The 15017-nt window shown below is 38.9% G+C and overlaps 1 protein-coding gene across 1 annotated transcript in view; it reads right to left on the bottom strand.

Annotated features, from left to right (window-relative positions):
• The window catches only part of dcc (DCC netrin 1 receptor), a 397984-nt gene that overhangs the window by 17619 nt on the left and 365348 nt on the right, over window positions 1-15017 (bottom strand). Inside the window, exon 28 of the mRNA XM_049603936.1 lies at window positions 13183-13331. Within this exon, the coding sequence (XP_049459893.1) occupies window positions 13183-13331 (149 nt within the window). The remainder of the gene's footprint in view (window positions 1-13182; window positions 13332-15017) is intronic.

Here is a 15017-nt window from a genome sequence, read left to right as displayed (position 1 = left end):
ACATGCATTTAAAAGTCCAGTTTCACTCAGACTAAGCCAATCATTCGATTTTCTCAAGCTGCATGTAAACATACTGAGTGTATTATCTCTGTACAACATCTCTGCACTTCCATTCTGATTTCCAGCTTTTCAGGCTTCTTTTGTGGCTGAATATAATTTGTATCTTATTAAAATATGAATGAGAACAGTGATAGTGAGATACAGTTGTTATTTGTAGTTGTGATGCTGACTGGCTGTAGAAACAGGAGACGCGTTTATATTATAAAACCAGCTACCGACAATTTGGACAGTGGAGTTGTAGGTGCAGCCTGCCAGACCAAACCAAACCAAACCAAACCAAGCCAAACCAAGCCAAACTAGCACATGACTGTCGAAAAGGGGTATAACACTGAACTAGATCTGGTGCAAATTCAACAACAAATGGACAATGCTAGTAGCAATATCAGAACATTAAAATTTCCAAATTTTGAGGGCATATCCTGTCTATGTCCTCCAGCTCTGTCAAATTTAGTGAAAATCCAATATGATATTTCACTTTATAATTCTCTTTGCTTCTACTATACTCTTTTGTCCTCTATGCCAATGTCACTTACTACGCAGTAGTTTATCTCGTGGCTGGTTCATCTTTCTTTTAATATAATTCACAAGTTTTCTCATGACCAATTTTTGTTCTACTTAACATGTAAGTAATTTAGAAAGTCTCTAAAAAGTGTTTTCTTTGTCCATTTCTGTATATTTAGTTTAAAACTCTCCAGGGGGGGATTTTGAACAGGTGATATACATTTCTGACTGTGGAGATTCACAGATATCAGGAAGATTTGTTACTCTTGGTGTACTTGCACAGAGATAGACATAACAGCTTAAGGGAAGGAAGGAGAAGAAAGAGGACTAACAGCACCTGTACGGTTGTCCTTTATCTGTGTAATACAGAGTGTGAGTTAACCGTTTGACCTTCCTCATTCACTCTGAATGAGGCCAGAAAAGCTCATCTAAAAGCCCCGCACTGCCCGGTATTTTCCATCTCCCACGGACAAAAAGGCTTCTGCAAAACTCATAACAGTGTATAAAAATCCAGTGACCTCCTGATCTCATTTATTGACCCGTAACAGCACAGTTTAACTGAGTCAGTAAACGTTTCATCAATGGGATAAAACGCCAGTCAATGCTCCGTGTTTCCGTCTGATATCCTGTTATCTGTCGGCCTGCTGACCTGGATTCATGCTCCTCTATAATCCGCCAGAGACTGATCCCAACACAGCATAGAGAGTAGAGCATATGTGGATTCACACAGACACAGAAAAATGACAAAACCTGCATTTACATGTCTCAAGGATTTCTGTCCACATATTCCAAATGCCTTCTTAAAGTGAACTGCCACTGAAAGCCAAAGTGATACTGCCCGATCTCATTCCCAAGGAGTCAAATATTGCAGCTTGGTCAGTGGTGATCACCATGTGAATCCAAGTACATGGCGCCCTTTAGCATCTGTACGAGACGCACCAGGCTGCAGGCAGTGAGGTAGTATAAAGTGCAAGAAAGTCAGAGTAGGGTGGAAGGGAGAGGTAATGGCCGGCTGAACAAACACAGGACTTTCAACCAAGAGACTGGTGTTTGTGTCCCATGTGGAACATTGAAGTTACATAACACATGTGGTCATCTTAACCCAAACTTAAGCTAAAACTGTAATTTCGTTGCCTAAACCTGGTAGTTTTGATGACAAAACTTATATTTCCTGTGAACAAGGAAGTTTTACTTGAAAAGATCCTATACATGTAATGTGCAGAAATTGACAAGCCATCCCTGAGCTTCCAAAACCGATGCAAAAGGGGTACCTAGAGCTACGTAGTTTAAAGCTCAGCAACACTGAACAAACGTAAATATCCCTAATTATTTATTATTATTTTCACTCTTGCCTGTTGTGTTTTGTTCTGAAAATGTCGGCGTGCAACCCTGTTCTGTAGATGATAACCAAGGTGCAGACTAGTGAGTACTGAGTGACAATAACCCCGCCCACATTTAAGAGTACTGTTTGCAGTGGAAACGCCAAATGGACCTAGGGTCTAGGTACCATGTCTGAAGGGTTACTTTTGGTTACAACAGAACTATACCGAAAGTGTTTGGTGGAAACAGGGCTTTATTGTAATACGTGTGCATTTTCCATGATGATTTTTGTGGTTCAGTGTTTTGTTTTTTTTTTCACACTGTTTGGATGTATTTATTGTTGTTTTTACTGTTTTTATACTGCAGCCACTGAAGTCCAAGGCACATTTCCCTCTGGGACAAGAAAATCTATGCAAACAGCACTTCTGTTACAGCTTGTGATACCCTGTGACTTCCTGTCTAGATAGCTGGCTGCTGTTTTTCTCCTTGCAACCGATTTAAACAGCTGAAGTCTGTACAAGCCCAGATATTCTTTAAGTTTTAATGGTGAAACTTGATTAGTAAATCACTACTTTGAAATGAGCTGGTAGTCACTATAGCACTGCCAAAGGAAATGTGTGTTTCTGCGAACCACAAATACAGTGTGTTACATCTGTACTTTTCATACATATCATGTCAACATTTCTGAAGTGATCCAGTTCAGATTACATGTATGTAAGCTGAGTTTCTCATCAGGAAGAGGAGGGGATGGTGGGTGTTGTACACTTAAAAACACAAGATAACTGTATGGAGTTATTTAATCAGCTATAATTAGCCATGTATGTCATGATCTGCCCTGATTTCCTCTTGGAGTAAGATAAGATAAACTTTATTGTCCCAAGCGGGAAATTTGTTTTGGGCACATAGTGCAACATAGCTGCAGAGCAGATACAACCATCATATACAAAAAAGACACACAGCAGACAACCATGCAGTATGCAAGGCGCAGATTTGAATAACATAACAGTGCAATTAGGACTACTGGATGGAATAAATACAACTTTATCATATCAGGTAAGGCTAAAAGAATACAAGCTCCTTACTCATTTACTGTGTGTTCCAGTACCCATACTACCACACTATATAGTATGCTTGAAAAAGATTTAATATGTCCCAATACATAGTGTGTCAAATGCAGTATGCCAAAAATACTAGGATTTTCTACTACATCTGGTGCAATTTTGCAGTATGCAAGCCAGCATGCTTTTCTGGCTATTCTGACCCTCAATCCTCTGCGCAGCAGACAGTAAGTCACATTGACTGAGCCACAAACAGATGACAGCTTGACAGCTGATTGACAGCTGTCAGAGGTTACAATGACAGATGTCAGCGCATTCAAGTAACTGATGACCTGTTGATGACCTGTAATAATAGGAATATTGATTGTTTAAGTGAACAAAATAATCATTAATACTACAAATAACAGAAGGATATAACTATAAAAACAATAATGACTGCAGATGTAATTTCACTGTCAAAAATATAATATGTTAGAATCTACAATGCATGCAGTTTGGTAAGTGGCTTTTGTTTTATCTCCATGGCAACAGATATAAAAGTGAGAGAGTCAGACTTCAGGGTGTAATGATATGAGAAAGTAATACTTTGTTTAAGACCAGTCTTCAGTCATGTTTAGTGTTTCCTGTTTTGTTACTCACATCGCCTCTCATTTCAGATCTCTTCACTTCCCACTTTGTGTTTTCCTGCCCTGCCCTCATTAGTTTCAATTTATTTGTCTCACTAGTCCTGCAGTCTACTCACCTGTTCTCACTTCCCAAATTAGTGTCTCCCTACTTATACCTGTTCCTTTGTTCTTTGTCAGTTTGTCATCGGTTTGGAGCACTGCTGCCTGTTTTCTGTGCCTGCCTGATGTATGTAGTTAAATGATTTAGGCTAATGTATATATCCTATAAAGGCTGGTTTCAGTTATTGTGGATTTGAAGCCACAAATGACTGTATATCAGCTGTGAGGATGAATGAGTGATGGTTTAAACTTTTAAATGTTTCTCTCTCTCCTCTTTTTAGAATTTTACATTTGTTTCCAATCAGACACTGACTTACTTTGCTGTTGTGAACACAGCTGCTGCTCTAAAAACAGTATTTTGTTATCTAAAAATATAAATAAATGTTATTTCTGTTCTTAATTTATTCTTTATCTTGGACAGAAATAAAACAAAAGAACCGATAAGAGCATTGCTGTGAGCAATGACTTTTCACCTTATTTGTCTCAACTGTGTTTGGGCACAGGATACGGGACCCAAATGTAGACGCACATGGAGCAGGCTGAAGAAAAGGGCATTCCCCCTAAATGGGATATGTTTTGTGGGGTTGAAGTGGGTTGTATGAGGTACGTCAGTGTATTACATACAGTAGATATCAATTGGTATGCCCTCAGTTTCTCACAAGCAGGCTGGAGTTTGACACAGAACCTAAGCAATGTACTGCTGTGGATGGGGGTCTGCAACAAAACCCTTCTGAGTCACCTAACAAAATCATTATCAGTGTTAGTGTACACTATATTGAGAGTGTTCAACTTTGTTTCACTTCATTTTTTCCCCTGGTCATCCATTCCCCACCTGCAGTGGCTCTGCAGGTGGGGAATGGAGGAGCTGCCCCACAGTTTGAGAACCACTGGATTAAAGCATCAGGATGCTTTCAAAGTGCCACCTCAATGAGTACATAATAACTAGTGTGTCCATTGACCTTCCCCACTGTCAGAGACTCTGCTCTCTCACACACTGAAGCTCTGAGTGGAAGAATGCAGAGTTGGAGGAGGCTGGTGGTGTTTAGGGTTAAAGGTCAGCCGATGCATTTTGTATGTGTGTGAACTTCTGACCTGCTGTTCAGATCAGACTGAGGACAGGAGCGAGCGCACGCACACACCCACATACACAAAGGGCACTCAAAAACAAATACAGAGCATAAAACAGGTGTTTTAAACCTTAAGTTAAAATATAAGTCTTGTGATATTCTATATTTTTCTTATTGTCATCAAATCGCATTAAAATACCAAAAGCTATGCAAATGCTGTGTTTGTATGCAAAGCCTGATACGCTAAATGTTGTTCCTCTGCCCCAGTAACAAGACATAAATTATAGCTGCTGTACAGCAGCGGGTCAGGGCTGGGCATTTTGAGGAGCAAGAAGGAGAACAATGGCTAATTATGATCCAGTTGAGCTATCTGTACTGGGTAACCTCTATGGATAAACAAACTATGTGTAAAGCCGAATAGCTCAGCTAAACATAACTATGGAGAAGTGTTCAGAAAGAGAGGATGAAAAAGAGGAAAATGAAGAAGAGGAGGAAGACAAATAACATATTATTGAGGATCCATCAGTAGAACTTTCTGGGCCAAAATATCATTAATCCTTTGATTATCTTTGAAATCTTATATCTAACCCTCACAGCACAATGTCTGAGGAGGCAAAAGCACCTTTAAACTGCACCACCTGGGACCTGAGCTTACAGCCTTCAGGCACCAATGGCAAGCTGTTATCAAGTTGAGCTACCTCACCAGTGTAGAATTTAGATGTGACTTCACACTATGATACAGCCAACCACCAGGCTGCAACATCACAGCTGTACATGTATTTACAGGCTGATTTCATATCAGTTTCAAAAATTCAGTTATCAGGACAAAAGTCTGAGACTTTGCATACTTCATCTACACAACATAGAAAGCACCTGGCATGTCTTTTTACAAAGACTGAGTGATGTATAAGTGAAAAATTATGCTTAAAGATGTTTTTTCCCCCCATGAACAGAACACATGAACACATCCCACAGGCTACAGGCTACATGATGGCAGAATTCAAAATGCTGTCAAAAATTCAGATTTTTGAGATTCAGTTCTGAAAACATTCACATTTCTTCTACCCTGACAACAAAATATTGTCTTTTCGTGAACACTGGAGCTTTATATAGTGAGAATTTGCAATAGCTATTTATTCAGATTCAGATTCAGATTCAGAATACTTTATTAATCCCCGGGGGGAAATTGTTTTTGCTCCAATGCTCCATGCAAAGTAGAAATAGAAATACAGCATGAATGGAAACAAGAGATAAAGATGAAGATATAAATAAGATACTAAAATAGACAATGAAATAAATAAAATATTAAAGTAGAAAAGTAGACATTAAAATAAAATAAAATAAAATAAAATAAAATAAAATAAAATATTAAAGTAGACATTAAAATAAAATAAATAATAAAATAGTAAAGTAGACAATCTGAAATATATACAATATACAATGAAATGGTTGTAGCGTTATAAATGAAATAAGAATGAGTAATTATATTGTGTGTTTTGTTTTATAAATAGCCAAATGAGTCCGATCATCAGAGGGAGGAGACAGTGATACATTTTTTATCTTGATATACTGGGGGCTCAATTTTTGATCATTCAAAAATCTGTGTAATCTATTTGTGTAGGACAGACTGAGAATTGCTGTGTAGCAAATTCTGTGCCAATTTATCAAAAAATGTGGGAGGAGACTGGTTCAATTAGTTTTACAGTTTTACACACTGAAATTTACAAAAGTTTTTTAACAATTGGGCCTACAGTTTAATGAAGGCTGCAAAGCTGTAGGCCATACAGGTTATTTGTTATGAATTTTCAAAGTTGTGAACTTAGTCACTGTAGCGCCACCATCAGGAATACTGGTTCGCAATTCCCATTGAGGAAGTTTGGCATGGGACTGGACCTATGTGCCAAGTTTGGTTTATTTTCATGGAAAGTCAGATTTCCTTGGCAGGAGAAGGAGAGGGAGAGCTGCCTGTCCCCTGATGGAATAAAAAAATCCTAAAAAACAACTAGTAATATTCCTCATATTTTTATCTTATTGCCAACAAATCCCAAGTGTAAACCTCAACCAAGTATTTGTGTGTATTAAAGATTAATATATTTCTTCTTCTTCTTCTTCTGTGACACAGAAGTACATTGTTGTCCAAAAACTATCAAAACACATCAGTGAGCCACACTGTTGCACTACCTAACATGTTCCTTCATTATCTTTAACACATACTGTAAATTAAACTTGACTCAATCCAAAATACACCATCCTGCTGCTACCAGATTAATCTGTTGCTAAAAACAGTCCCGAACAAATGCACAACTTTCTCTTGTTTAAGTAGGAGTAAGCCAGAACCATGAAACTCATTATGCACATGGTCTGGGATGATCCCACTTTTCCTTCCAAAGGACAAACTGATGTTTCATATTTCTGAAAGTTTTACTGGCAAGACTCATTTTTGAGGTATGAAGGTATTTTTTTTTAATCTACAGTATTTTCCTCATCTCAACATCTCAAACTTTATTGTTTATGAATTGAAATCCATCTAGTTTTGATGACCACTTCTGTGCCTGGTCTGTACTGGTGTTTAAGTGGGTGGAGCATGTCAGGTGGCATCCACATGAATGTCAGAGCCCAAGATCTCCCAACAGGACACTGCATTGTAACAAGATGACCTGTGCTGTTCACTTCACCTGTCAGTGGTTTTAATGTTTTGGGTGATCGGTATATGTTAATACTGCCACATTGGCAGAAAATCAACATATTTTTCAACTATTTTTTTTGGTTTGTAATAGTAGCCCATAGCGATGTTAGGGTTTTCTTACATCTGCACCCACCCAATCCATTATGAGAGCCAATCTCTTCCTGACATCAAAACATGTATCAACCAGCTGAACCCAACCCCTGAACTGCCAAATGTATGCATTACAGTAGAACAATTGTCAGGACTGAGAAAAGGAGAGAGACAAAGGCTGAGCAGCAGGAGACAGAGAGGGAAAGAGGAAGTGGAAAATGGACTACTGAACACAGTGTTTCTCTAAGTTATTTATAACTTACAAGGAACGCTGCTTTGTCACTTATTGACCTGCCTGCCTGGAAACTGTCATAAATGTAACATTATATTAACATACATTCACTTAACATTTAATTTATGACACCTCAAACTGCACCAATAAGAAACGAGACAGAACCATGCAGGTCTGCACTTGCAGATCCGTTTCTCAAACTGATGTTTTTATAGTTCTTTAATTATAAGGTCAATAACTGAGTTTTAATTAAACTGGAATTGAATGTTCAATGGATATCAAATTGCTTTAACTTTAATGAGATTCTTGGGAGTTAATTGTGGTCCTTGGTATTTATATGAAGGCAGGTCAGCTGTTAATATGGGCAGGGGGACAACATTTTCCAAAGAGTGGCAGGGATCAAATCACTGTGCATATCACTACATAAAATGTTATACTTCATGCAATTATAATCCAATTTATCATATAAAAAAAAGAATCATTACAGAAAAGTAAACACAAACATTGACTGAAGAAATTACTTCAGGTATTAAATCATAAGATCAAATCAAACAGAAAAGAATGCTACTTTAATCACATGCTGGTCAAATTGTGTGCAGAACAATTGGCCTTAGGCCGGGGTAATCTGCACCCTTTGACCCTCCTGGCCTGTGTAAAGGTATTACATGTACATGTACTCTTACAATGGCCCCTGCATGTGGGTGCAGATGTAACATTTTCCTTCTCGTGTTTTAATCAATATTGCGACTCTAACATTGCTTGTAAAAACAACTGATGACTGTTAATAAGAATGCAGATACAAGTTACCTACATAATTGCCCTTACCCTTAGGCTCCCCTAACATTTGCTAAAAACTACAGTGGTCACCTGTTTTAGGAAATTACTGAGATAAAATGTTTGTTAGCCATTTTTAAAGATTCACATCTTCAGTAGGAACCCTTTGGCTCGAGTGCCACAGGCAGGGCAGGGAAATCTGAAATCTTATCCAAATCACCCTCTGCTGCTGCCCTTCTTTAAAATATGTCACTGTTGTAACAACATAATATTAAAAGCAGCATCGTGTTATACTTTTTTTTTTCACTCACACTGTGTTTCACAGTCTATTAACTAGCTGTGTGTGTGTGTGTGTGTGTGTGTGTGTGTATGTGTGTGTGTGTGTCTGTGTGTGATAGATAGGCCAGAGGGCTGATGGGAAAAGACTAGATCAATTACAAAGATAGAACAGCAGATGAAGAGAAAGACCTGTTGACCTTTACCCCCCCCCAACCATCTTTCATCTCATTTTCTCCACTCCTCCTGATCAGTTTCATTGCTCCTCTCCTGATTTTCTTTGTCTCGCTGCCTCTCATCTTCTGTATCTCTCTCGCTTCCCCCTTTTTCGCCTCTCCTCTACCCTCTCATCTTCATATCTTCTTTTCTCTCTCCTCTTCCGCTTCCTCATCTGTTCTTTCTGGAGCATCCCTCTCTTCCAGGCTGCCCTCTCCTCCTGTCCTTCCACTCTTCTCATCTCATCTCTTTCCTGCTCTTTTCCTCCATCCTTCTTCCTCTTGAAGCATCCCTCTCTCTCTTCCTGTTGCTACGGCGACACCTCTTGCTCCTCTATCTTTTTCCCCTTCTTCCTCACTCATAGCTCTCCACTCCTTGTTTTGCCCCCCACACACCTCCTCCTCTCCTCCTTGTATCTTCTTTTTCTCTCCTCCTCCATTTTCTCCTCTCCTTCTTCATTTGTCCTCTTCTCTGCTCTCCTTGTTTTATCTCCTTTTCACTCCTCTCTTGCTCTCTCCTCTTCTTGTTGCCGTGGCGACGCCTCCTCCTGTCCTATTGTCATTGAGTCACATATGAATATTTAACAAGTCCCAACGTCCGGCATCCCTCCACATCATTTTCTGTCGTTTATCTCTCTGCTTGTCATCCTGTGGCTCCCCCTCCTTCCTCTCCTTTGCTTCTCTCTTCCCAATCTTGTTTTCTTTTTCATATTTCCAGTCTGCATCTTTCCTTTCTCACCATTTCCTGTGTTTTTTTTTTGTTTTCCCCTCCTATCTTTTTCTTATCCTGCCTTGTATTTGTCTCTTCTCCTCCTGTATCCCTCTTTCTTGTCCTCTAATTCCATTTCTCCTCCTCCTCTTATTTCCCTGTCCTCATCAGTTCTCCTCTTTCTGCTGTTCTTCTTCTTAACCTTTCCTCTTCTTCCCTCTTGTCTCTTCCTCCTCACTTCCCTTCCATCTAATCTTTCTGCTGTCTTCTATACCCATCCTCTTATCATCCGTGTTCCTTTCCCATCACCTTTTCTTCCTTCCTTCCTTCCCTCCTTCATTGTCCTTTACTCCCCTCCCCTCTTCTCTCTTCCTCCTTAATACTCTTACCCTGTCTTCCTTTTCTTCCCCCTCTCTTCCTCTCCACAGTCTCAGTCACTAATGAACTCGATTTTATTCTCCAGCTAAAAGGCCACCAGCACACTGAAAGGAAGGAAACAGGTGTAGTGACAAAGCTGAGCAGGTGTGTGAGGGTGGGTTTGTGTGTTTATATCTTCTTCCTCCCAACTCTCTGTACTCTCAGACTGTCTCTTCTATCCTCCACCTGCTTTCCCCCCTCTTCTTGTTTTGTATTTTCTGGGCCTGTTTACCATCTTTCCTCTTTACTGGATATTTACAGACAGTTTTACTATGAATCCTGGTACTGCATCTGACACCTGCTACACTACAGAGCTATAAATGACAGCATCCAACTCCTCAGCTGAGTCCTTCATTTCAGTTTGAAGGAGGGATCGATAAATCGACTAGGTCAATATACTCCAGGTTTAGAACAGAAATACCAAAAATATGTTTGATGTCATTTAGAAACAGTTTCTCCATAACAGTTTGTTCATTAGAGAGCACTGACAAATACATTCTTCAAATGTAATGTCCTACACTAGGGCTGCATGATATTGGAAAAAACTGACATGGCGATTTTTTTTTTTTTTTTTTTTGCAATATATATTGCAATGTTAAAAAATACAAGAATTTTCACCAGATGACTTAAAGTAAGAAAATTTAAAAAAAATAGTGGCAGGGCTTTTACTCACCACAACTGCAGAGGCTACCAGCTTCATTTGAAACAGACTACATTATAAACGGGCCGATATTTATTAATCCCTTTGTCTCTTTATATTTTTACTTTATATCCGCTCCCGTTGCCTTGATAAAGTTAATGCATCGCGCCGTCATTTCCAACTCAATACCTCTTGAATTTGTTTCAAATTAAAAGCCCCATATAACCTTGGCTGAGAGAATCCCTCCATTTTCTAAACAGGCTTTTATTGTGAAACATTTGTAGGAACTTGTTATGGAGGATTCAGTGACTTGCTTGTTTGTATACGGTACTTTATGCGTAGCTCCTGCCACCTGCTGGGGCTTTTTAGGTGATTACACGCCGTGAAAGACGACCGGGGATAATTGGTGAGTACCATTGTGTAGTGTGTCATGTCTGTCGGCCAAGTCACGGCACGATTTTAGGGCTCCACAATCGTATAATGTGACGTAGTGATTTTCATAATGGGCAGAAAAGTTGTGTAGTGTATAACAGGCATAAATCCTCCTTTCCTGTTTCTCCCTCTTGCATGTCGCTCATTTTCAGTGTGTGACTGCAGTGTGTGCATGAGAGGGGGAGGGGCTGCTGCTCAGAGAGGCGAGCGGAGCGGAGCAAAGAGCTTTCTTCAGAGCTGCTTTTCTGAAACAAAACAAAAGTTTACACGCTCTAAAAGAGAAAACATCGCATGTCCTGTGATGTGACTATCGCACATGTGCATATCATGATGGCAATGTTCAAATGATATATCGTGCAGCCCTATTCTACACTCTGCATATCTTGATAATAATTCTTGATCAGATGTGTGAAAGGGTAAAAGTATCCACTATTCCAAAGGCTCAAAACAAGAATGGATAACAACAGCAAAGAAAAGGTTGTTTGGCATTGGCAGAGAAGATTTGGCAAATTTTTCATGTGCACAACCCACATACTCAGCTCTGCTGCTCATCCCACAAATGCATGTCCCTTACAAATGTGGCACCATTTAAAGGGGGAATAAACAGGTTTTCCACTGGTATAAGATTTATTGCCAAGAAGCATTGTTACAACAAAGAAATAATCTACCAAACACAAATTTCCTTACTTTTTGTGCTTAGTTTATATCCAACAAACCCATTTCAAATGGCCGTGTGCTACAGCCGTCAGTGCACTCACTCACTTTTTTTGCTACCACACCACTCATCTGAAAGCTATGCCATCATTTTCTGCTGCTGCTGTTGCTGTTCATACAGCATATCAAAAGCCCCACCGCCATCAGCATCCACCCGCAGACTCTGACTCAACATCCCCCTAGGGGCAAAGTTATTATCATCACCTCCTACTTCCTGCTGTGCTGAGCTTGGTGTTTCCTCTTGGGAAAAGACGAGGTCAGAGCCTGGACAGCAAATATCAACACCATACATCTTTATCCATTCAGTGTGGACTGGCTCACTGAATTATTACTGCTCCAGCAGCTGCTAGTACTATACTACTATTAATACAACTGAAAATTCTATTTCTTTTACTGCAGTTATGGCTACTGCTATTGCCTTTTAATTGGTGAATTAATTAGTATGTAAAATATTCAGGTTTGCAGTAGTTAATCCTCCAGAGAGTCTAAAATGGAAAATAAAAGTCATGTTTGTGGATCACAGATATGAAAAATTTCAGGGAAAAATATGTATATAAAAACTAAAAAATGCCAGGAAAGACCTTTAACACAAAGCAGCTGTGTATCCATCTTTGCTCTAATGGCTCCTGAACATTGATTTGAGTTCCTCCAAATTCACAGCAATGACCCCATTTTTAGGGGCCATGTGAAGTTTGTACACACTCTGCATATTACTGAGGAAGCCCTGATGGATTTTAAGACAGTTTCTGTGGAACATTTTAACATTTATATGAGTAGAGAACCTTGAGAGCATCTGGTCTGTTGTTAATACAACACAAGCTCAAAGACAACTGATAAAACCAATTAGTTCTAACAGCTGTTTCTGTTTTGTGTTTTCCATGGCAACAGCTACAGTAAAAGGAAAACAATCTTTAACAAACATGATGTGCTCTGAATCATTTTGATGCTTCTACAAATGTATCACACAGTAAATACACAAGAACACACAAGGAAGAAAATTGAAATCAGTGAATTTTAACCTGTGATCCTAAAAATAATGTTAGATTTTAATTTATGTAAAAGAAATATTAGGCATCCTTTAAACAAGCTTTGGCAAGTTATATTTTGCTTGCTTCAATTTTGGAAACCTCTACAAACTGAAATAAACATTACATGTAAAACCGAATTCAACAGTGTAATGTCTGACTTGGTCCTTGTGATGTACCTGTGGTGTAAAACTAAATCAACAACAATTCCAACAACAACATGCTCTCCATGCAGACTTACACTGGCAGCTGAATCCTCTGCGGGTTTTGTTCCTCCCTCTTCTGGTAAGTCTGGCGCTGTGGGGACTGAGACAGGCAGCAGAGGGGATCGAGCCTTACCAGCCTGACCCAGAGAGGCCGTCTTTACCTGGGGCTTCGGAAGGCTTGCACCTAGGTAAGAAAAAATAAGAGTATTGATGATTTTAGACACAAAACTTGTAAGTGTAATCAATGATTTTAGAAACAGAATGTGTGAACATAATCAATCATCTTTCTTTTGGTCTTTTTTTTTTTTTTTAAATTAAAACCCTTGATTTCAAATTCCCAATTGTTACAATTGAGCGTCACCTGCCCAAAAACTGGGACTATTTATTCCTGGGTCATTTGGTCACTGTCCGTATATATTTAGATCATATTTACAATATTTAAGACTTGTTTCTAGAAAACTTCTATTTCAGTTGAAGTCCATGTGAACACTGACTGCTATATAACACATACTACTGAACTATTGAACAGGAAACATATCTGAGGCATGAGCCTCCATCCATCCATCCTGTTCCAATTCACATTGTTCATTTAGAATCCATTCATCTATTCTATCATCCATTCAACTAATCAATTTATACATGGAATGATACATTTGTCAAAATGTCCATAACTCCATTCATGCTTTCACTAAATAACTAGAACAAAAATAAAAACAAAGGATAACATGGCCAAATATCCACAAGAAAACAAATTGACGAAACACAGCGGAGAACAAACAACCAAGCAACAGAACAAACAAATGAATGAACAAGGAAATAAATCAATAAATACATTCGGCTGCTTTCTGTCCGAGTAACAAATACAATTCAGGAAGTGAAATTCAAAGATGCCTCTTTACAAAGCGAGACAGAGAGTGGAAGAGAAACAATAACTACAAGGAAAAATAGGAGACAAAAGAGGGATGTCTAGTTTTTTTTTTCTCTCTGATTCCCTGTTCAGCCTTGTGATGTCTGAACACATCCTTAGGCTTTTGCTACCCACAATCCCCTCCCTCTTTTCCTGCACTGTCCTTCATCACTTCCTGATCAATATATATCCATTCTACTCCCCGCGAAACGAAACACCTGGAACAGTCTCGAAAGCAGCCTATCACACCAGAGAACATGCATGAAACAGTAGGATTTAAACTGCCTTTTACTTCAAAAGTCTTCACAGCAACCTGTCAAAGAAAGGACAACTTCACCAACAGAACAGCATCCATTGTCCTTAAGCCCAACATAAAAGATAACATAAAACACTTGTCATAAAAAAGTCTTCGAAACATAACGGCAAAATATGGTGTTTTTCATTTCTTTTGGGAAACTTAAAAGTGTTTTCTGATCTGCCATCTCTTTGGTTTAAGGTCTGAATAAGTTTAAGAACAAGAACTACTAAAGTTAGAAAAAGATGGTGGTCATGGTGAAAATATTACAATGTTGACTGTTGGTAGGAAACAGGAAACAAACAGTGATGTCAAAACTAGAATTATTGCCTAGCGGTGGTATGCCTCTGCAGGCCAGTCAAGTTATAGTTTTCATTGATGTCTGTCCAAACTCATGTGTATCCATGACAGTAGACAGTGCTTCACATATGGATGTTGCTGCAAAGAAACTACAAATTCTTAAACATGGATGCTTTGTATATATCTTAAAGCAGACAGCACAAAAGATCTATACAATCAGTTTCAAGGTAGACACCAACAATTAGAGTCACCAACTCAGTATCTGAGCAAAGTTTCCCCCTTCTGGTCCTGACTTATGACGTCGAATAATAACCAGAAATGTGTTTTTGAAGAACATCATAATGTCACAGTAAAGCTTTTTGGATATC

This window comes from Epinephelus fuscoguttatus, linkage group LG18 (genome assembly GCF_011397635.1).
Source record: "Epinephelus fuscoguttatus linkage group LG18, E.fuscoguttatus.final_Chr_v1".
Lineage (NCBI taxonomy): Eukaryota > Metazoa > Chordata > Actinopteri > Perciformes > Serranidae > Epinephelus > Epinephelus fuscoguttatus.
This window is presented reverse-complemented; position numbering and strand designations above follow the sequence as displayed.